The sequence below is a fragment of the Choloepus didactylus genome, assembly GCF_015220235.1.
Source record: "Choloepus didactylus isolate mChoDid1 chromosome 13 unlocalized genomic scaffold, mChoDid1.pri SUPER_13_unloc1, whole genome shotgun sequence".
NCBI lineage: Eukaryota > Metazoa > Chordata > Mammalia > Pilosa > Megalonychidae > Choloepus > Choloepus didactylus.
The window spans coordinates 1,916,517-1,942,053 of NW_023637588.1; the positions used below are offsets into that span (position 1 = coordinate 1,916,517).

At 33.0% G+C, this 25,537-nt stretch overlaps 1 protein-coding gene across 1 annotated transcript; it reads right to left on the reverse strand.

Moving 5' to 3' along the window:
• Positions 1 to 2,389: 2,389 nt before the first annotated feature.
• LOC119524790 (olfactory receptor 2T2-like) lies at positions 2,390 to 3,136 on the reverse strand. The gene has a single exon (XM_037823435.1). It carries the CDS (start codon positions 3,134 to 3,136, stop codon positions 2,390 to 2,392), a length of 747 nt encoding a protein of 248 aa, XP_037679363.1.
• Between the last annotated feature and the right edge of the window lie 22,401 nt (positions 3,137 to 25,537).

Here is a 25,537-nt window from a genome sequence, read left to right on the forward strand (position 1 = left end):
GGACGTCAAATGCCTGCAAGCCTCTCCTGGATGAGGACCCATGGTCTTCTTATAACAGTCTGATAGTTCCATGGGTAGATGAAGGACCATTTCTGCAAGATGTAGGGATTTTTCATTACAAATGTGTTTGTGAGTGACAACTACCAATTTGAAAGTATGTTTTAATGGATTTTCAAACAATTTTTGAAAGGTTAATGAAAGTCTTTGACAAGTTCACCACTGCTTTTGGAAGTGAAGTTTGGACTCCCTGATGTGCCATATAGCTTAAATTATATAAATTCCAGGTAAGGGAAAATATCCTGAATTGAATATATGCCAATTTCTAGATTATTTATTATGTTTAGACAGATGAAGTAAAGGTTTGCCTGTGCCTGGAAAACTTATTTATGTGATTCACTTTGAGTTTGGTTTCTGTTATGGATAGACTCATCAAAATCCACACTACAGATTGGGAAGAGAGGCAGTTTCTGAATAAGCAAGTAGAGTGATAGCAGAGATGCAGCAACAAGGGATGATATGTTCAACTGAACCTAATTATTCCCATTCATTGCACTTGAGAAGAGGAATCACTTAAGAAGGGTGGATTAAAGATTTATTCTGTGGGTGGCAGAAAGAAGTGATGGGGCTGTTTAGTCCATATCTCTTTATGGAATTGGGGTATTTCTGCTTGAATTCTATTACAGTTTTAAAATTTTTGCTATCATGTGAATGTGAGAAAAAGAGAAATAGTTAAATTAACTGAAGATGGTCATGTGATGGCAATATTTTAATTTTTGGCAGCCACAAATTTAAGACATATTTTAATTAATTTTAGCTCATGCTTATTAAACACCTCCTCCTATCAGAGTTACATTTTGATTAATCATTGTTTCCCCACATTCCAACAGGATCAATTTTCATATGTATAACAAGCCACTGGAGATGTTTGTTAAATCATAGAAGCAGAGATAAGTACAAAGAAATATTGGAAAAAGATTATAAAACTTAAAAATTTAAAAAGTTGTTGCTGAGCAGCATTTCTATAATTGTATTTTATTTCTCTGGCAATCCAGTTATATCTGAAAAGTTAATCTTTTGAAAATTAGAAACAATATATTGATGATTATTAAATATACAGTGATAAATTAAGTAGATGGATATTTAGACATAGAATTTCATGCAGTAGAGCTGACAAAAATGGAATTGCAAATTAAATTTAAAAGGAAACTAAAAAGCACTAGGAGCAAAAATAGAATTATTAATCACATAATATAGAGTGAGGCATAACTAAAAATTAAAACTGAAAGTTGCATAAATACTGATATATAACAGATACTAACAACCCTAAATTATGAGACAACAAAAATTAACAATAAGTGAAATTTAGTCACTAAATCATATAAGAAAATTTGAAGACCAGAACTAATACAAGAATAAAAATCATAATGAAAACATTTCCAAAAGGAGAAGGTTAACAGTCACTCACACAATTTCAATGGTACTTAACTGAATAAATATGTATTCAATTCTAGACATGTCCTTTTTTAGCTTACAACATAAATAAAATGTGTTAAACTGTATACCATTAATTTTTGTTGGATATGAGGGAAAATGTAATGGAAAGTGGAAGAGTTACTCTTATATACATAGTGCATTTATGTTTATATGTACACATATATACCTACATATCTGTACCAAATATATACATGTATTTGCAGATAGATGCATGTAAACATATGTCTGAGTATATAGGCATGTATATGTAAATAAATTAATACAATATAAACAATGATATAACATTGCAGAAGGTTACTATAATAAGCTAAATTACTGTAACTGATTGGGTAAACATAATTAAATATTATAAGAATATATGTGCTTCTGACAGTTAGTTAAACAGCATAATATTATTTCCAAAATAAAGAGGTGAGAATAGAAAAAAATGCAGTTTGGGGAAAGAATAAAATAATATATTCAGAATTAAATGTTGCCTTGAGAATTGAAGATTTTGATTTACGAGCAATTTATTATTAATGTTTTTAAAATGATGTTACAATATTATAATACTGTTATTTATAAAGGAAATTGTAAATTCAGGTTAGACTCAATGTTCCTAGTTTGGGCATTTTTCTTCTTGTGTAATATCAAAATAATTTGTGATTTCTATTGTTTACAGACCTGCAAATTTTTGGTGTCCTCTGAAATAGAGCATTCTGCTTAATAGATCTGTGAAGATCAAATGAGGCTCAGCAGTAAGGAGTGATCTCATCAATTACCTTTTATCTCTGTTTGGTAAAACATTTCTGGATATGGAGTTCATCAATTCATATCTTATCCTCAATTAATATTAATATTTTAAGGAAATTTATCTTCCCAGCACTTTCCTTAGGTCTGCAGTGACATCTTTGTTTCAAATACTGTAGATGAGGAGGTTGAGCATGGGAGTTACAATAGTGTAGAAGACAGATACTACTTCATCCTGCTCTGAGTTATGGTATGCTTTGGGGATTATATACTTGATGATGGCTGATCCATAGAAGAGAGACACGACAATCATATGGGAGGAACAGGTTGCCAAAGTTTTTCTCTTACCCAAGTTTGATCCTAATTTCAAAACAGTATAGCGTATCTGGCCATATGAGACCATAATGGTAGATACTGGAATGAGAAGGAATACAACACTGGTGAAATAAAGTGCAGTTTCATAAAGAGATGTATCAACACAAACAGGTTTCAGGATAGCTGGAATCTCACAAAAGAAATGATGAATTTCCAAGGAGGAGCAGTATGGGAGATTCAGAATATATATGACATGGACCAAGGCATTTAGCAGAGAACCCAGCCAGATGCCAGCCACCATGAAGACACAGACTGCAGGATGCATGAGAACTGAATAATGGAGAGGGTAGAATGTGGCAACATAGTGATCATAAGCCATGATTGCCAGGAGAATGTACTCTGCTCCAAGAAGTGTTGTGAAGAGGAATAGCTGAATTCCACTGTTAATAAATGAAATGGTATTCTTCACAGAGAGGAAATCAGTTACAATCTTTGGGACAATAGTGCAGCTGTACAAGAGGTCCATGATGGAAATTTGGCTTAGAAGGAAGTACATAGGTGTATGGAGTCGAGCATCCATCCAGATGAGGATAATCATTATACTATTGCCAAAAGGGTTACAAGAAATACCAAAAAGATGAGAGAGACGAGGATACTAGGGATTTGAATGTGGTGAAATAGCCCCAGGAGAATAAATTCAGTATCAGTTGTCTGATTAATGCTTCTCCACATTCTCTACTTCCTAATTCATTAACCTGTTTACAATAGACAAAAATCTTTTGTCCCACAACATAGTCTCTCTCTTATATTATTATGTGCCACCTATCTCTTCCCTATTAGTACAATGATACATATTACATGTCTCAAGTATTATATAATCTATTTGTAGACATCAAAATCATTGCTATTTCAATGTTAATGGCTGACGATTTAAAATATTTTTATCCAAAATTGCCAAAAAAACAAACTCTCAGCATTTTAAGGAAGTACATTCAGACCCCCTTATCATTTTTATAGTTATAATAAGTAGAATTTGATAAAAAAATAAAAAGTAATACATCTGTATAAGTTCTCTCTCCCCTATCATCTGTCTCTGTCTCTATATCTCTATATATCTATCAATTACTTTAAAGACTATATATTTATCTATATTTATACCTATATCTAATCTCTATAAATGGTTATATCCAACAGAGACACTTAAAAATTATCTGCTTTTGCTTAGTCCTGATTTGCAAGAGCTAAGGACTGTTTAAATGAAACAGCATTCATAATTAATCTTATATTCAACTATATGAAATATTCTAGTTGTTTTACATTTCATTTTTACCTCTACAATATATTTACAAGAGATTATTTTCCTTGTTTCCAACAGGCAAATTTGATTTTCAGAGAGACCAATTAATTTTGCATATTTGGGAAGCAGTTAAAAACCATGATATTTATCACATATAATATTTTCCAAGGTCCCTGTTTCTCTTCCTCAGCATGATACAAAATGTGACTTCTAAAAGAGAAATCTTGGTTAATTGTTCATTATTTTAAAACCAAGACATTTAAATCATTTCTTTTGTGTAAGTCCATAGCTGAAAGCAATTAACCATCCAAACATGACTGAAAGAAGCCCAGTATGAAACCAGATGCCTGCTTGTGACATTCAGTAAATAGACTCCACATGCTCCAAAGACTGCTGAGGATATGACAAACTATACAAACAATAGAAACACATGAACAAGAAAATAATTCAGTTAGTGATATAATTTGGCCGATGTCTTGGGGATGTGCATCTATGCTTAATCCAGTAGAGCTCTGTGTGAAGGGAAACAAAGAGTACCAAAGTGGCAATAACCTAGTCTGAAGGGTACTATATGGAGAGAACCTTGTTTGAATTTTGTTATTTTGTGGGACTAAGAATGATTTTTAGAGAAAACAAAGGGTGAACCATAATTTAAAACATGGACTTTAATTGATACTACAATTATAAAAAGTATTCTATCATGAAGTGTAACAAATATTCCACATAAATGCAAGGTTTTGGTGGTGGGGTGGTATACTGGAATCATATATTATACATGATTTTCCTATGAATGCACAGTTTTTCTAATAAAGAAAAAATGAAGTGAGTGCATTTGTTAAATTTGTCAATCTACAGACAAAGCATTATTCAAGATATTCTTCAATATTTTGGGAATATTTAAAACAACTTATGTGAAAACATAAAAAAATAAATTTCACACAACAGAGAAGAATAACCTCTTTCCTAGAAAAATGTAGTTGCTGTCACAGGTTGTCACATAATTGACATTGCCCCTTATAAAGTATTTTTGATTATAAGAGTACTGCATTACTTTATGTTTATTTTAATGAGTATAAGCCTATATATCATTTATGAATTCTCAAACAAGTTAAATACAAAATAAATGAACACAGAAAGCAGTACAAAACACTGTGAGCTCATTACCTTGGCTTAAATTCAGGAAAGCTCCTCACTGCTAAAATAATATGAGTTCTTAATTGTATTGTAATATTTATTTCAAAATTTGGTTGTATAAATTAATGTTAAAAGACTTAAATAATCACAAACAAAATGTAAAATAGTTACTATTTTGAAAATCACAATATGCATATTTATATCAGAGTTTTATTTTCCATTGATTATTGGAAATTGAGTACTTATTTAATCTTTTTAAGCATTTTCTTCAAACAAGCCAACTCAATTAATGAAAAAAACTCTTGACTCATTTTGAATTTTATTATTACCAGTATTTGTGGAACTGCATTCCTTTTGTCTTAAAGTAAAGGAGGGAGAAAGTAAAAATCTTTCAAAAATAAATTCATATATGCTTAAACAGTTCTCAGAGAAAAGGATTTATTTTTGTCAATATATTTTTCCATATGAATGTATAAAATATTTATGCAGTAGTTTAATTTACAGAGTCAAAATTCTTCTATTTAGAGAATTTAAAATTGCTTTTAATTTGAACCCACAATGGCAAATAAATAAATAAATAATATTGTTGATTTTAAAAAGTACTAGGTGAATATATATTAATTATTTTTCTGTAATTCAAAGATTGAGATAACATTTTTCTTATCATTAAGGAAAAACTCTGAAAGATAGATGGCATCAAGCATATGTGGTAAATAGAATAAAGCTAGTATTTAAGAGCCACTGGATTTTACTTATATTTATACTGATTCAGAATAGAAGTGATTATTATGTAACATTATCTTTAGCTGTGCTGCAATAGTATTGCTGATAATGTCAAATGAATGTTACATAGTAACTATAGCATCATCATGCCTATTATTCACTGAAATATTTTTTGGTTTAAAAGTTTATCTTATTTTCTTTTCAGAAATACTGGATATGGACTGTTACCTTTTATATATTTTTCCTGAAAATATCACCAAAACTCTACTTATGCAAAAAGAAATGCTGCACAAAATGTATACAGACAGGTTCATCTTCTTTTCCTGCCAGGACCATACATTACCAATGAACTAAGGAGGCTAAATACAACAAGAAATTCTCAATTACACACATTTGGTCCAATTTAAAATTCTACCTGCACTGTCCTCAGAGAAAGTGTCCCTTGCCTGTCTCTCTGTTCTCTTAGGTAAGCCAACCATAATTAAATTATTATCAAATGCCCAAATTAAGTCTGTGCTCTTGCCTATCAAATGCCCAAATTAAGTCTGTGCTCTTGGAAAAATGCAAACAAAAATATCTTCATTCATATAATGATTTATTTACCAACCCCATCTAACTCCATCTGAAAACTGGGAAATTATGGTGGTGAAATCCTAAGGTAGAATTCAGTAGCACTGCCTTGAATCAAGAGTGGGTGTGTTTTCTTCCTGGCTTCACCATGTGTTAGTGCCTTCTGACATGTTACTTAACTTTTCTTTCCTCTGGTTCTTCATATAGAGAATGAGGATGATAAAAACGTGCATGTGATAGGGTTTTGAGAGTATAATGTGAATTGCTTAATATAAATCTCATGAAACAGTGCCAGGTGTTGGGAAATGTTTAGTGCTTCACAATAGGTAGAGGGGTTTTGATTTTTATAGCTTGGTATAATAAGGTATGTGAAAGGGTCCATAATATATAATTTTATTTTTCCTGCTGGTATCATCATATGCACAAATAAACTTGAATAAGGAGAATCATTTTATATAATGAACTACTCCATCAATTAATTGGATATTAAGCTTCTTATTTAAAAATAACAATATACATGTACATACATTATGTGTAAAAACAACAGATGCCTTATTTATATAAAGAAAATTCCTTGGACTATATCATTTTGAAATATTCATCATCATTGCTATGAGTTTTCTAATCCCATAATGATCCCTATGCATTTTTTCTAGGTATATGTGGGGAGGTAAAAACCTATGACAATCCTAAGAATTGAGCTAGGCTACAGAACAAAATCTCTGGCTGTATATGTGATACTAGGGGGGTCAGTTTAGGGCAAAGCTGATTTTAAAGTCCTTGTGAGTGTCTGATATTAAACTAGTTTAACATTCATTGAGTACTTTTCATATGCTACACAGAGTTATAAGTATTTTATGGATATATTAATTCCTCAGAATGCCCTTTATGCCTCTTGGGAAGGCACTATGAATAAAATATGTATTTCTCAAGTTTAAAAGTTGCCGAATTTCACTGAGATAACAATCAGTGGGGCCCAAAGTTGATCCTATGTATCCCACTACAGTGCTTTTGTTCTTGTTTGAAATGTTTGAGAGCCACACAATATTTCATACATAATCAAAGAATTGAGTTTGGCATTTTTGCACTTTAATAACATTTTCACAATGTTAAAATACAAATACAACCACAATTAGCAATTGGGAGGTGCTTGCAAACATCCCAAGTTCATCTGACTTGTTCTGCAAGAATGACCAAGCTATCCCGAAAACAAAAATATCAGCCCTATAATTACTAAAGCAAAAGCAGATTTTGAAAATAATTTTTGAACCATTTTTTAATTTTATTCCATTAAATTTTTGTAATTTATTTTTAAGCAGACACCATTAGGTTTAATACAGAATTAGTGGGGAAATTCTTTATAACTTTCTTGAAGGAGACTCAAGGTTTATCTGCTTTTTGTTCAAAGGAAAATTTGAGAGAAGAATTTTCCATTGAAAATTCTATTGCATGAAATGAGCATAAATTCTTTCACAGATAACACCACTTCTAACATAAGAATCTATCTTCACATGCTAGCTTGTCTGTTTTCAGGTTCAATCACTTCCACCCAATTCTCATTTTATAGCTTCATGGCAGATAGAAACTACAGATTACATTTCCCTGAATTTTTTGTGTAGTTTGTTTACCATCTATATCAACAAGAGATATTTATATGCAATTTAGGAGATTGAATGAGAAGAAAACAAGTTATTTTCTGAAGCAAGTATATGTGTGAACATCATAAATATCAATAATGATATTTATGTTCTTGCTTTATTTATTGAGAATATTAACAAGTCATTTCACATATGTAGACTTCAGAATCCAAATATGCCAAAGCCTGTTAGTTCCTAAATCCCTTCCATATATTGTATTCATCATTTCATAATACTTGGAATATTCTGTCTTTGTCTTAGGTAAAATATTTATATCAATCAAAAAATTTACACATTTACAAACTAATAGGAATGTAAGAAATAGAGGACATTTAGCAGAAGAAAAAATGAAGATAAAGTGCTGGAAATAAATTCCATTTTTTCTTCCCATCACAATTCATGGTCCATTATGATACCTGCTCCATCCTCTCTACTGCATATTTCTCCATCATGTCTCTTGTTCTTCTGCAAGTTGCAATTACCGTTTTTCACTTTCTACTGTAGCAAACACTGAAAATTTTCTGCTGTAAATTATGTCCAAAATGATCAAGTTTTACCTCTGATGCTAGGAAGAATTGTATCCTAAGGTCTTAGCCAATCATTCCATTTCCATATATGAAATACATCTATTCACCAATAAAATAAGAAAACATGAGCGTATAATTAAATTAATAATACTCACAATTAGTTCAACCACATATCATAATTTCTAGGTAAAATACAGAATTAAACCTGGGATATTTATTGAGCAATCATAAATATTCTAAATGTTTAGCAATGTAGAAAAGCAAGGGGACACAATTTGTCATCAAATCAGATCCTATGACATGATATAGAACTATGAAATTTTTCTTACCAGAGTATAGAAATTTGGGGTGGGTGCTCACTGATTTGTTCACAAGTGTTATTGTTGCTATACTAATAATTGCCAAAGGGTATTGAATAAAAAACATGGTCATTCAAAATGCAAATGATTTTGTGGCATATCATACCCTATGCAACTACTTATTTAGAATTCAAATACAGTATAATTAATAAACTGGGAAATAATTTTGCATAGTTATTTTAATGAAAATTATTCTTTATTAAAGGCTATATATTTCTGTCACAAACATATGAATTCATCTATATGTACTTATATCAATATTCTGCTAATATTTCCAGATAATAGAAAAATGAAACTGTTATGAGGTTGACATAAGTTAGATATGTAACTTCATAAGTACATTGCAAGAATGGAAAACTATAGATGGATATTTGAATTCAGACCCAGAATCCTAGTCCTAATACTGGCAAATTGAGTCCAGACACATATCAAAAGAAAGATACATAAAATGTATTAATGTTCAGAGTTCAAATATGTCTAAATATTGAAACAAACATAATACACCTCATTAACAACATAAATGAGAAATAAGATCTTTTGGATAAATAAATGGATACAGAAAAAGTATTTGAATAACAACAAAATTTTATGTTAAAAATTCTCAGAAAGTCATAAGTTGAATGTGAGTAATTTAATCTAAGGGGAGTATATAAAAATGTATACCTATCATATTTTATGTTTCACTATTGAAAAATTTCTCTTTGAATTTGGCAAAATATATCAGGAATATTCACTGACTATTTTATCAAATAGAGCTGTACAGTAGAAAAAATGAATAGCATATTGATTTGAGAGGAAAAAGTAAATCTAGCTTTAGTCATACATAGCATGGACATGTACATAGAAAATCTAAAGAATCCAGAAACAATCTCTTGAATCTAATAAGTAATTTTAGCATGCATCATGAGTACTAATCAACATACAAAAATCAGTCAGCAACCCATCAAAATTAAATTAAATATGCTATGCTCTTTATAATGTGATCAAATTTAAGAAGAAATTCTAAAGAAAAGTGTTTAAGTCCTCTATATTTTAAGCTAAATAAATAGGCTTATTCAGTAGGCTGCATTTTTACTTTCTTGGCAAAATCCTTTGATGTGCAAAAATATTCAGTTTTGAGTAGATATCATTTATCTATTTCTTCTTTCATTGCTTTTCCTTTGGGTGCAGAGTATAGGAAAAAACTTCCTACTTCATGATCATTAAGATATTTTCCTACACTTTCTTCTGAGAGTTTTATGGGCTTAGCTCTAATGTTTAGTTCTTTGATACATTTTAAGTTAATTTTTGTATGAGATGTGAGATAGGGATCCTCTTCCATTCTTTGGCTATGAATATCCAGTTCTCCAGTGCCACTTTTTGAGGAGGGTGTCCTGTCCCACTTCTGTCCCTTTGCTGCCTAGTCAAAAATCAATTGGCCATATATATGAGGGTCTATTTCTGAACTCAAAATTTGATTTCATTGGTCAGTGTATCTTTATACCAATAATATGCTGTTTTGACACCTGTAGCTGTGTAATATGCATTAACATCAGGAAATATGAGAACTCCCACTTCATTTTTCTTTCTCAAGAAAATGCCATCCTGCCTTTCCAAATATGTATTTTTTTCTATTTCTGCAAGTAGGTTGCTGGTATTTTCATTGGTATTGCATAGAATCTGTAAATCATTTTGGGTATAATTGACATCTTATTTATATTTAGTCTTCCAATCCATGAAACTGGTGTGTCCTCCATCTATTTATGTATTCCTTGATTTCTTTTAGCAATGTTTTGAGTATTCTGTGTATCAGTCCTTTACATCCTCTGTGAAATTTATTCCTACATATTTGATTCATTTGGATGCTATGGTAAATGGAATTTTTTTCCATATGTCCTCCTCAGATTGCTCATTACTAATGTATAGAAACATTACTTATGTATGCACATTGATCTTCTGCTCTGATACTCTGCTGAATGAGTTTATTAGCTCTAGTAGCTTTGTGCTAGATTTTTTCAGACTTTTAACATATTGGTCATGTCATCTGCAAACAGTGAAAGTTTTGGTTTTTTCTTTCCAATTTGGGGGACTTTAGCTTTTTTTTTTTTTTTTTTTGCCTAATTGCTCTAGCCAGAACTTCCAGAGAAATGTTTCTTTGAACCATTGGTTAGGAGAATGTTTAGCCTCTATATAATTTTTAATTTTCCCATTCTCTTCCTTATTGATTTCCAGCTTCATTCCATATGACCCAAGAATGTGTTTTCTATAGTTTCAAACTTTTAAATTTATGCAGACCTGCTTTGTGACCCAACATGTAGTCTATCCTGGAGAATGGTCATGAGCACTCAAGAAGAATGTGTATCCTGCTTTGTGGGATGAAATATTCTGTAACTGCCAGTTATGTCTAGTTCATCTATTGTATTACTGAAGATCTTTGTTCCCTTATTGATCCTCTGTATATTGTTCTATCCATTGAATAGAGTGGTGTATTGAAGTGACCAAATATTATTATAGAGGAGTCTATTTCTCCCTTCAGTGTTGCCAGTGTTTGCCTCATGTATTTTGGATCACCCTGAATAGGTGCATAAATATTTAAGTTTGTAATTTCCTCTTGACTGCTTAACCCTTATATTAATATATAGTGTCCTACTTTGTCTCTTCTAAACGTTCTAAATTTAAAGTCTTTTTCCTGATATTAGTATAGCAACTCCTTTCCAACCTTACAATATGAAACTTTTTGCATCCTTGGGTCTAATGTGAGACTTTTATAGGCTGCATATGGAAGGATCCTCTTTGTTTTATCCATTCTACCTGTTTACATCTTTTGGCTGGGGAGTTTAATCCATTAACATTCAATGTTATTACAATAAAACAGTACTATCTTCAACCACAATGCCATTTAGATAGTATAGGTAATATCATATATTACCTTAGTACCCTTTTAGTTACTCTTACTAATAATATTCATTTCTACATGCTCCTCCAAACCTGTCTCTACTGTCTTTTCCTTTGAGTCTGAAGCACTCTGTTTATTGTTTTTTGTAGAAGATACCTCTTGCTCACAAACTCTCTGTTTCTGTTTTTCAAGGAATATTTTAAATCCTCCCTCATTTTTGACAGACAGTTTCACCATATATAGTATTATTAGCCAGAAGTTCTTCTCTTCCAGTATCTTGAATACATCATACCACCACCTTCTTGCCACCATCTTTTGCCTCCATTGTTTTTGCTGAGAAATCCATACAATATTATTGAGCTTCACTTGTATGTGAGGGATCATTTTTCTCTTGCTGCTTTTGAAATTCTCTTTGCTTTTGGCATTTGACAATCTGATTAGTAAGTGTCTTGAAGCAGATCTATTTGGATCTATTCTGTTTGGGGTATATTTGACTTCTTGGACTTGTAATTTGATGTCTATCATAAAGGTTTGGGAAATTTTGCTGATTAATTCCTCAATTATTCTTTCTGCTCCCTTTCCCCTCTCTTCTTCTGGGACACACCTGACATGTATATTTATGCACTTCCTGCTGTCATTCAAGTCCCTGAGACCCTGCTCTATTTTTTCCCTATCTGTTCTTTTGTGGGTGAAATTTCAGATATCCTATCATCTAGTTCACTGAACCTTTCTTCTGCTTCTTCAAATCTGCTGTTCTATGTCTCCATTGTATATTTTATCTCTTTATTTGCCTCTTATTTATTTTTTTTCCATGCTTCCAAGTTCTTCTTTATGGTAACCCAGTGTTTTCTTTATATTCTACATCTCTTTTGTCACATTTTCCTTCAACCCACTGTATTGATTTAGAAGATTTGTTTGAACATCATCAATTAGTTTTTTCAACTCTTGTATCTCATCTGAAGTTTCAGCTTTTTCCTTTGACTGGGCCATATCTTACTCTGGTGTGATTTTTGCTGGTGCTTATGCATCTTATTTTTTTTTTTTTGATTAGTTTATTTTGGAGGTCATTTTCTCTCTCTTGCTTAGGGTTTTCTTGATGATTGGATCTGTGAACTAACTCTTTTTTTACACTTGGTTTAAATTATTCTAGACTTCTAGCATACCTTGTATTTAAATGACCAGAATTTTTTCAGTTCTTATTTACTTGATTCCAGCCCTGCATATATATGGGATGATTTTTTAGATTGCCCTGTTTGTGCTCTTGTTTTGTCCCCAGTAAAAAGGTTTCTCTTCCCTCTTCCTCTTCAGGGAAGGTTGATCTGCTATGTTAGATTTTATTTGCCTTGGTATGTTTTTTAATGCAATTTTGTTGATATATACTCACACACCATATAATCTATCCAAAGAACATAATCCATGGCTCACAGTATGATCATATAATTGTGCATTCATTGCCACACTTTTAGAACATTTTCATTACTCCAAAATAAAAAAAGAAAAGATAAAATCTATATGGTCATACAGTTATCAAGAATCATGTCTACTGTATTACCATTCAACACATTCACATATTTCCTATTAGCTAGTCTAATACACTAGAAACCCAAAAGAACATCTATATAAAGCATAAGAATATCCTCCAGATTGAGCTCTGGACTCTATTTGAGATCACTCAGCCACTGAAACTTTATTTTCTTTCATATCTTTTCTTCTTTTTCATCAGGATGGCATCCTCAATCCCATAATACTAGGGTCAGGATCATCTCTGGGAGTCCTGTCCCTTGTTGTTAGGGAGATTTATGCCCCTGGGAGTCATGTCCCATGTAGGAAGAAGGGTAGTGATTTTATTTGCTCAGCTAGCTGAGAGAAAGAGACTACATCTGAGCAACAGAAGAGTTTCTCTAGGAGTAACCATTAGACATAATTATTGGTAGGTTAACTTCTCTTTTGCAGGTATAAGTCTCATGTGGTCAATTCCCATGATAAAGGGCTTTGTTTATTAAGTTGGAAATCCCTAATGCTTGCAGTAATATCAGGAATTTCCTAGGTGAGAAAATTTAGTATTTTCACATTTTCCCCCAGTTCCTCAAGGGACTTTGCAAATACTTTTTTTTTTAATTTTCTGCCCAAATTATTCTGGGGTGCATTAGATTATCATACTAACCTGTAGAGTATAACAAGATCTCATCCTCATTCTAGGTTCCATTCAATCATACAGGATATTTTAGAAAATGTGCTACAGAGTATATAAATTTTCTACCAAGCAAACACTTCATAAATTAAAGTAAAAACTCAGGAATAGATGTGACTGCTGAAGAGTATACAGTTACACATCTTTACAAGGTTTATTGAACATTCTACACTCCCACATCATCAATTGCACAGACTGTTCATGTTCTATTCCCTTATACCTATGCATTTGAATTCATTTCTCACCATTTGCTAATGGCAGTAAGTTTATATTAGGGAGGGATATTTGTCTTTTCACTTCTGTCTCATTTCACTCAAGATAGTATCCTTAATATTCATTCATCTTGTTGCATGCCTCATGACTTTATTCATTTTTGCATCAGTTCAATATCCCATTGTAGGTATATGCCACATTTCACCTAACATTCACTTGTTAGTGTACACTTGGACTGCCTCTCCATTGCAAATTTTGAATACTGTTGCCATAAGCATCAGTGTGTAAATGTCTATTTATGTATCTGCTTTAAGTCTTCCAAACATATAGCAAATAATGGGATTGCAGGATCATAATGTAACACTACACTTAGCCTTCTAGGGAATCACCAGACTGTCCAACAGAGGGGTGGCACAATTCTACTTTCCTACTAACAATTAATAAGTATGTCAATCACTCCACATCTTCACCACTTGTAACTTACTGTTTATTTTTTTAAACAATTTTATATGAATCCCATGCAATCCATCCTGAGTAAACAATCAAGAGCTCTGGTATAATCACATAATTATGCTTGCACCAACGCAATCTATATGAGATCATTTCAACTTATTAAAAAAAGGAAGAAAAAGACAAAAATAAAACATAAAAATAAAGAATAAAAAATTGAACTAATTTACAAAGTAGAAACAACAGAAACAACAAAAATAATCCTATATGCTGTCCTTATAAACTGCTCTCTTCATATTAGCTATGATGTATTGCTTTTGTTACAATTAACAGAAGAATGTTACAATTTTATTTTAAGTATAGTGCATAGCTTTAATTGATTGTATTTTTCCCGTATACCATCCCATTTTCAATACCTTGCAATGTTGACATTCACTTCTTCCCCCACATGTAAAACTTTCTTATATTTCTATGTTTAATCATCATTGTCCACTCTAGTTTTTGTTGTTTTACAGTTTTATCCTCTATCTTTCCTTCTGGTGTCATACATTCCACTAGCCTTCCTCTCAACCATACATTCAGCTTGTTTCATTATACTTACAGTATTGGTCTACTATCACACTGTGTTTTGCTATCCATTTCTGGACCTATACAATAAATCCTGTTGAACTGTCTATGGTCCTTCAGCACCAAACACCCAATCTCTACCTTCCTCTTACCTCTGGATAATCTGTATTCTTAATTGTACACTCAGAGTTTGTTCATTATAGTTAATTAATGTTAGTGAGATAATACAATATTTGCCCTTTTTTCTGGCTAATTTCAGTCATCATAACGTCCTCAAGGTTTATCCACATTGTTATATGCATCATGATTTTATTTGGTCTTACAGTTTCATAATATTCCATTTTATGTATATACCACAGTTCATTTATCCAATCATCAATTGATGGTCATTTGGGCTGTTTCCATTTCTTTTCAATCTTGAATAATGCAGTTATAAATAACAGTTTACAAATGTCCATTCACATCCTAGTCTTCAATTCTTCTAAGTACATACCTAGTAATGGAATTACTGGATCATATGGCAATACTATACTTAGCTTGTTGAGGAACCACAAAACTCCCTTCCAGAGTAGTTACACCATTTGTATTTCGAGCAGTGAATGAGTGTACATCTTTCCCCACATCCTCTCCAACTTGTAGTTTTCAGTTTTTTTTTTTTTATAATGGCCATTCTAGACTTGAGATGATATCTCATTGTGGTTTTAATGTGCATTTGCTTAATAGCTATTGAATTTGAGCATTTTTACATGTTTTGAGTCATTTTTATTTACTCTTTGGAAAACTGTCTTCCATGTCTTTTGCCAATTTTTTAATTAACTTTTTTGTCTTTCAGTTGTTGAATTGTATGATCTCTCTATATATTCTTGATATTAAGCTTTTAATTGATATGTGGTTTCCAAATATTGTATTCCATTGCATAGGCTGGCTTTTTACTCTCTTACAAAGTCCTTTGATATACTAACGTTCAATTTTGAGGATATTCCATTTATCTATTTCTTCTTTCATTGCCCACACTTTGGGTGTAATGTGTATGAAACCACCTCCTATCAAAAGGTCTTTAAAATATCTCCCTAAATTTCTTGTAAAAGTTTTATAGTCTCATCTCTAATGTTTAGGTCTGTGATCTATTTTGAATTAATTTTTGTATAAAATGTGAGGTGTCCTCTTTCAATCTTCTGGATGTGGATATCCAGTTCTCCAAGTACTATGTATTGATGACACTACTCTGTCCCAGTTGTGTTGACTAGACTGCCTTTTTGAAAGACAATTGTCCACAGAAGAGAAGGTCCATTTCTGAACACTCAGTTTGATTCCATTGTCAGTATACTATCCTGATGTCCGTACCATGCTCTTTTGACCACTTTAGTTTTATAATATGCTTTACAGTCAGGTATAGTGAGACTTTCCACTTTATTTTTCTTTCTCAAGATATTTATGGCATTTGGTGCACCCTCCTGTTCATAATATATTAGACTTTTTTAATATTTCTGCAAAGTAATTTATTGGGATTTTCAATGATGCTGCATTTAATCTTTAAATAATGTGTGTATAATTGACACCTTAACTGTATTTTTTCTTCCAATCCATGCACACAGTATGTCTTTCCATATGTGTGTTCTTCCATGACTTCTTTTAGCTATTTGTTCTAATTTTCTGTTTATAGGTATTTTATATCCTTGGTTAAATTTTTTCCAAAATATTTGATTCTTTTGTTTACTATGCTAGATGTATTTTTTTCTTAATTTCTTCCTCAGATTGCACCTTACTAGTGTATTAAATACTACTGATTGTTGCACATTGAACTTGTATCCTGCCACTTTGTTGTACTTTTTATTGGCTCTAGTACCTTTACAGTAGTTCTTCAGGATTTTCTATATATATGACCAGGTCATTTGCAAACAGTGAAAGTTTTACTTCTTCTTTTCCAACTTGCATTCTTTTTATTTCTTTTTCTTGCCTAAGTGCTCTAGCTAGAACTTCCAGCACAATATTGAATAACAATGGTGACAGTGGGCTTCCTTGTCTTGTTCCTAATCTTAGAAGGAAAGCTTTCAGTCTTTCCCCATTGCATATAACTGTGGTTTTTTTCATATGTTCCCTTTATCATGTCAATAGGTTTCCTTCTATTTAAAACTTTTGAAGCATTTTCATCAAGAAAGCTTGCTGAATTTTGTCAAATGACATTTATCCATCAATTGTGATGATCATGTGAAATTTTCTCCTCAATTTATTGGTATAGTGTATTACATTAATTGATTTTCTTAGGTCAAATAAAACTCACTAGGCCATTGTGTACAATCCTTTTAATGTCATGCTGAATTTAAATTACAATTACTTTGTTGAAGAGTTTTGCATCTATACTCATTAATGAGATTGGTGTGTAATCTTCTTTTCTTGTAGCATCTTTGTCTGGCTTTTGTATTAGGGTGATGTTGGCTCCATAGAAACAGTTAGGTATATCTCCCCCTACAGCAGTAATTTTTAAGAATTTGAGTAGGATAGGTAGTGATGCTTTATTGAATGCTTTGTAAAAGTTACGTATGAAGCCATCTGTTACTACAATTTCATTATTGGGAGACTTTCTGATGAGTTACTCAATATCTATATTGTGATTGGTTGTTTGATGTTTCAATTTTTTCTCAAGTCAATGACTATTGTTCATGCTTTTCTTGGAAGTTGAGCCTTTTGTCTACATTTTCTACTTTGTTAGCATATTGCTGTTCATAGTATCTTCCCTTTATCTCCTTTATTTCTGTTTGGTCAGTAGTTATGTCTCCCATCCCATTTTATTTATTTGCATACTTTCTCTTCTTTTTCTTTGCCAACGTCCCTAATGGTTCATCAATTTTATTGATTTTATCAAGGAAACCACTTCTGGTTTTGTTTCTTCTCTCTAATATTTTCATACCCTTAATACAATTTATATCTGCTCCAATCTCCATGATTTATTTTCTTCTGTTTGCTTTGAGTTTAGTTTGCTGTTCTTTCTCTAATTCCTGCAGGTGAGCCATTAATTCCTCAACTTTTGTTCTGTCTTCTTTCTTAATATATTCATTTAAGATGATAAATGTCCCTCTCAGCACTGCCTTTGATGTATCTCTTAAATTTTTATCTTGTGTTCTCATTTTCATTTGCCTGAAATGCTTACTGGTTTCTCTTGTTATTCCTTCCTTGACCCCTCTATATATTGTGAACTTTCCTGACTTCTGTCTGTTATTGATTTCCAGTATCATTCCATTATGATCTGAAAATGTGTTTTGTACAATATCTGTATTTTTGAATGTACTGAGACCTGCTTTGTGACCAAATATGTGGAAAGATCCATGAACACTTTAGAAAAATGTATATCCTGCTGTTTTTGGGTACAATGTTGTGTAAATGTCTAAGTCTAATTCATTTATCATATTCAAAATGTTTGTTTCTTTATATATCTTCTCTCTAGATATTGATGAGAGTGGTGTATTAAAGTCTCCAACTACTGTTGTGTAACTGTCTACTTCTCTCTTCAATTTTGTCTGTATTTTCCTCATGCATTTTGGGCACTCTTGCTTAGTTGAACAAATGTTTATTTTTGCTATGTCTTCTTAATGAATTTCCCCTTTTATTAATAGTGTTCTTTGTCTCTTTTATGTGCTTTGCATTTGAAGTCTACTTTGTCTAATATTAGTATAGCTATATCCACACATTTCTATTTGTTGTGTGCATGAAGTTACTTTTTTCAAACTTTTACTTTCAAACTTTTTGTCTTTAGGTCTTAAATGAGTCTCTAGTAGGCAGCATATAGATAGATCTTATTTTTGTATCCACTCTGCCAATCTATATATTTTGACTGGAAAGTTTAATCCATTAACATTTAATGTAATTACTGTAAAGGCATTACTTTCTTCAACCATATTTTCCTTTTGAATTTTGTGTCATATCTTATTTTTGTCTTTCTTTTTACACTTTATTTACCCTTATTACTAATCTTCACTTCTACACTCTTCAACCAAACTCTCATTTTCCTATATATCTTCAGTACTCCCTTTATTATTTCTTGTAGAACAGGTCTCCTGTTCATGAACTCTCTCATTGTTTGTTTTCCATAAATATTTTAATCTCTCCCTCAATTTTGAAGGACAGTTGTTTTTCAAATATCGGATACTTAGTTTGCAGTTTTTCTCTTTCAGCATCTTGAATATATCTTTCCACTGCATTCTTGCCTCTATGATTTCTTCTGGGAGATCCACAATTAGTTTTATTCAGTTTCCTTTGTATATGATGGATCACTTTTCTCCTGCTGCTTTCAGAATTCTCTCTTTGTGTTTGACATTTGAAAATCAGCTTAGTGTCTTGGAATGTGTCTATTTGGATCAATTCTCTTTCCAGTATGCTGTTCTTATTGGACCTGCAATTTTACATCTTTCATAAGAGTTGGGAAAATTTCTTTGACTATTTCCTCTATTATTCTTTCTGCCCCTTTCCCTTCTCTTCTCCTTCTGGGGTGCCTATAACACATATATTCATGTGCATCATGTTTTCATTCAGTTCCCTGAGACCTTTCTTGTATTTTTCCATTCTTTTCCCTATCATTTCTTTTGCATGTAGGATTTAGATATATTGTCTTCTACTTCACTGATCCTTTCATCTGCCTCCTCAAGTCTGTTGTGGAATGTCTCCATTGAATTTTTCTCCTCCTCTATTGTGTTCTCATTCCCATAAATTCTGTCATTTTTTACACCCTGTGTCAGCTCTTATCCTTTGTCTCTTCTGCCACATTTTCTTTCTAATTGTTGATTTGATTTAGATTTGTTTGAACATCTTTAGTTATTTCAATTCCTGTATCTCAGTTGAGTTATTAGTTTGCACCATTGAAAGAAGCCATATCTTCCAGTTTCATGGTGTGGCTCATGATGTTTTGCTGTCCAGGGATATGATTTTTCTGAATAATTTATTCTAGAGTGTGTGTTTTCTCTTTTGCCTAGAGTCTGCTTGTGGGTTGTCTTTGATCTCTGTCTGTTCTTTGTTTCTTTCTCCCATCATTTATCAGATTGGTTCTTCCACCCAACCTCACTCCCAAAATCAGGCACCAAAAGCATCCTGCCTCAGGTTAGGGTAGGCACTGGGTAGCCTAACATGTTCACTGTGTGTGATAAAAAATCTGCTCTCCTCCAGTTGTGCTCTGTTTTTCACTGGCCAGCAGGACCTGGGTTTGTTTTACAGCCCTGCTTTAAGAGTTGGGTCATGCAGATTTCTTAGCCAAAACAGTGCTGGATTCCAATGCAGGGGGTTTAGACCAGCTCCAGTGACTCTAAGAAATGATCTCGTGCATCATTTTAATATCTTTAAATTCCTTTGTCCCTTCCAGTTTGTCCAGCAGATGGGGCTCTTTGGTAACTTAACCTCAGAAGCTGCTTTTTCTCTAAGCACAGGCTGTGTCTGCACAGGTGAGTTGAAACTGCAGGATTCCTGTGCCCTCACATTCCTGGCCAAGTCTGGCTCAGTGTGTGGCTGTGCCCCCCACTCTACTTGTGGCAGAGGACTCCCACAGCACTAGTAGTTTTCATCCATCCCCCAGGCAAGGAAATGGACACCTGCTTCTGCTTCCCTCCTGGGAGGGTGAAGGGCCTTCAGACCCAGGGATAGAAGTCTCTGCCCATGATTACTCAGACTCTTTGTCCCTTGCTGATCTGTGCCTTCAAATATTCTCCCCTATCTTCTGGGTTTCCAAACAGTGGTGGTCTGTCTCACTGCTGTGAGAGATTGTATAGTGTGTTTCCTCATTGTGAGTGGTTCCAGCTACTGTTTCTGTGCCTCTCCTGTGCTGTGTGAGACTGAGTGTGAAGGAGGGTAGAGGACCAGCTGGTCCAGGATGGAAGATTCCTACCTGATATTTCTATTCTTTCTTCAATTCAGCATTGGTAAGTTCCTTCTCCAATGTATACCTTCCTCCTGAGTTCTGAACAACTCAGAATTGTCCTCTTCTAAACTGAATCTCTGGACAGAAGTTTTCAGTGGCTGTTTATGTTGCCATGTTGATTGTGTCACTCATTCTATATGTTTTTTTAACAATCCTTTTTATCTCTAGCTACTTTTAAGTGAACAGCAGATTCTGGGTTAGGATGCCATCAGAGAGCAAATACCCCAGTCAGTTTTCCCAAGACAAGATAGTTCCAGGAATCATGAAGGGGTTGCAGATCAATATCAAGATTCCCTGATGAGGAAACATAGCAGGATGCCAATCATTCCTGTAAAGTCTCCTGATTCTGAGCTTTTCCTGTCCTGCCCAGCAGATGGAACTCTTCAGCCCACTCTTCCCAAAGACATCAGTTGATACTGTGCCTTTAATTCTCAGAAGACCCTGCCCCAGCCAGGGTTGCAGTTGAGACAGCAGCTGCAGAGAAATTGGATTGAAAATTTTCTGTCTTCCCAACCCATGGGCTTTGAATTCTCTAAATAGCAGCCTCAGCCTGTGTTGGACCTTGGCCCCCTTTATTTGGGAAGAACTGCTCTTCAGTCTCCTGCTCTCTGCAGGTGGAAAAGTTATAGTGACTCTCAGGCAGCCTCACTTCCACCCCTTCCATATGCATGTTTTGAGATGGGGGCTGGGCACTGCTTTTTGTATGTTGAAACAGTTGCTTATAACCCTGTCTCTGGAATATAAATTATCTAAGCAAAAGCCAATACTTGTTTTGGGCCCTGCCCCCACTTTCCTTGGGGAAGAGCTGCACCTTAGCTACCTGTCTCTGCCATCTGAGGCTTGACTGTGACTCTCAATCAACCTTGCTTGTGCTGCTGCATGGGTCAGGACTGAAACTGACTGCTTTTAAAAATCAAGTTGTTCTCAGAGCTTGACCCCAGCACCCCATGTTCACCAATCAAGACTGATATTGGTATCTTGCTCTGTCTTCCCTTTATCTTGGGGCAGAGCTGTCCTTCAACAAACTGAGCTCAGTCAATTCTAGATGCTTGTATCTTTCCATCAGCCCTATTTCCTCCATGCTGGGGGTGGGCTTAAAGGGAACTCCTGGTTTATTTCTTGGATGCATTGTAAATTTGACTATGCTCAGGGATGATATCTATCAGTCCAAATTTGTTAATCAAAAGCTGCAAATTTTGCCTGGCTGAGTTCCTCTCCCCTTGCTCCTTGGAGAGATGACTTATGTTTCCTGCCAGGGAGTAACTCACATGTCACCCTGCCATGCCAATGTGGGAGGGGAACTGGCCTCCACAGCATGGAAAGATTTACTCACAGCTCTTCACTGTGATTTATCAGTCTCTTCCTTCCACTCATTCATGGCTGATGTATGATGTGAATCTGATCTCTGAAGTCCCCCAAAGAATGGTTTCAGACAGCATTTTTATATTTACTAGCTTCCCTGGAGGACAGACTAAATCCCTGAACTCTGTACACAACCATCTTCCTAATCTCCACTGAGTTTTGATGATCTGTTTTTCCATCTCTTTCATCTGTAAAGAACTTTAAGGGTGTGACTGTGTATACATTTTTATATATCCCATGTTTAGTCTTCTTCTAGGAACTTATATAGTAATTGGTAAATGAGTAAAATTTAATTATTTAATGAATATGTGTATAACTGAGTAAGGTGGCTTTCTCTACAAAATAAATTAGAATTCAGAACATAATATTGATTGCTGTTATGGAAAGCCAAATTTGAATTCTCTTCCTTGGATTGTATTTAAATTAGGAGAATATTTGTATTGCCCTTGGGCCCTAGTTTTGTCTAATATCAAACTTCAAATGGTCCTGCATTTTAAAGGTGCCAGTGAGATTATAATTTGCATGAAGAAATTCATCTCCCATATGGATTCATGTAGAAACTTTTCCTAATAAATTTACTTTAAATTTCCTGTCATTAAAGTTGATCAAATGTAACAGAATAATCTTTTATGCTTTTTCCTCTCTTATTTGTGTGAATTGAAATAGATTAAATATGAAGGTAAAGAAAATCCCAGACTCTTTCCTGACCCATTCTTTGGGACCAGACTCCCATATGTATCTATGCACATAGAGTGACTTCCAGGTGATGTGGATGGTGAGCTGGAGGTATTAAGGTTGTGGGTGGGTCAGGGATGGAGGTGGCATTCAGCCCTAAGTGTTGACCAGCAGTTGGTTTGGGCTGTGAATGTGGGCAGTATGAGAGTGGCTTTATTCAGAGAGTCATTATCATTAGTCCTCATGAGCAGAGCTTGTTCTATCACTTGGTGTTTGTTTTTGAAACAATAAAACTACATCACACTAGGTTTTCAACCATTTTGAAATTTTTTTGTCTACATTTGAGCAAAACAGAGGAGTTGATTCCATCCACGAATCCACATGATTTATGTAAAATGATAATACAAGGAACAGTGAAAATAGCAACATCTTAATCATTATAATTAAATTTAATATTTAGTGAGTACTTACAATGAATTGTTTGCAAGTCTTAACTAGTTCAAGTCTCAAAAAGTATCCTTGGAGGTGTTATCACCAGCTATGGTAGATAGGATTATGTTGCTACCTACCTACATATCCTACCACAACCAGACACTCCCTCTCCCCACCTGACTCTTCTTTAACTCCTTACCCAATATATGGATCCCTAAGGAGGTACCTCTGTTTATATGTGACAAAGTTCTGGGTTCTAATGATCTTATAATCATTTAAGATGTTTACTTTTTTTACTATACCATACACTTAAAATATTTTCACACAATTTCGAGTGATGATATCCACAACACCTACAATAAACACACTGATAATTATTTATTCTGAAGTTAAAGAAACAAGTTTCAAGATCACTCATTTACACAGTCACTTTCCAAGAAAGCTATATATATTTCTGTTTTCTTTTAAGGAAAGCAGTGAAAACTATAATTTCATACCCTTAGAGCTGGGATGTGTCACTTTGAGATTCTAAAAATGTTTCCATCTTTGTATGATATTGAGGTACACAGTGGCCAATTTTGTAACATATTTCCTTTATCTCATTCTGTGTTGCCCAACTGTCCCTATATCTTATAAATTTACTTCTGTAAACTCTCATGTTTCATTTCATTCTCTTCACAAATTGTCAATAATTTTTACCTTTTCACTAGCTTGAGGATTTTATTACATTTCATTTTAAAATTATTTAAAGTATGAAATATATAATTTTAAAATTATGTTGGACTTGCTAGAATTGGTTTATAAGGAATTACCTTTTGATGGTGCTAACCCCTCAGTTTCATGCTATAAATTTCATTACATTTTAATTAATCCAGTTTTCATCATTACCATATTAAAATATTATGATTTAGTATCAATGGGTATTTGTTATTAATAATGAAGAATATGTTTAGAACATTTAAAATCATATTTTATCAGAATTTTATTAGTTTTTTGTAATTATAATTTATGAAATCAAATATACTGAACACATTAGCAAACTCAATTTTTAAATCAAATTTTGGGCCAAAATAAAAGGAAAATAAAATTATGTGTTCTAGGCTGGATTAACCATTTCGAGTCAAAGTTATTTCAATAAATGTTAATGTATATTTTAATTATTCATTCTCAAGATATTTGCAGTGTCTGACATAACTATTTTTCAAGACTGCCAAAAATCTCCTCCACACTTATAGGAGGAAATAGGCATTAATTCATCAAAAAAGTGGTGATTTTCTTTCCATAAAGATGTTAATAAAACTTGTATGTCCATTTTTCAGCTAATATAAATTCAAAATTGAAAAATAAATTAAGGAAACATTTAAAAAATTATACTGGATTTTATCAAAACCCTTATGCTGAATCAAGGACTTATATGAATGATTTCAGTGATAATTTTTTTTTTCAGAATATATGTTGACTATATTTACAATTGAGGAAAATACCATGTGTGGGCAAATAATCTAAATATTTTACTTCCTTTTCTCATATGATTTTTAAATTCTAGAGTCAGTAAAATATTTCTATGCCTTTCATTATTGTTCAATGTGGTTATAGCTCAAAATATTCAGTGTTAGTGTATGGAAATGGTAGAGAAATTTTCACTTATATTTTATTTTTTTAAAGGACAAAGTGATTATGTATGTTTATTGCCTTTTTATCAGAGAAGTTAGTTTACAAACATCTTGCATCAAATACAGGATTCCTGTTCACCACCCCATAACCAATACCTTTTGTTGGTGTGGAACATTTGTTACTATTAATGATAGCAAGATTTCAATACATTGTACTATTTTATTAGCAGTAATTATCTTTGTTATAATTAATGAAAGATTATTGAAATATCTCTATCTATATCCTTTATTTACATTAGGTGTATTATTCCTGTATACCACCCTATTATTAACACCTTTTATTACTATCATACAGTTGTTATACTACATAAAAGAATACTCTTATACTATTATATATAGTCCATCATCTACAATAGTGTTCACTGTTAACCTTTATTCTAGTAATATATACATCCTAAAGTTTCCTTTTTTAACC

Bases quoted from the DNA above. Each gene is read 5' to 3' on its own strand.
- LOC119524790 (XM_037823435.1), bottom strand. From the start codon at position 3,136: ATGATTATCCTCATCTGGATGGATGCTCGACTCCATACACCTATGTAC.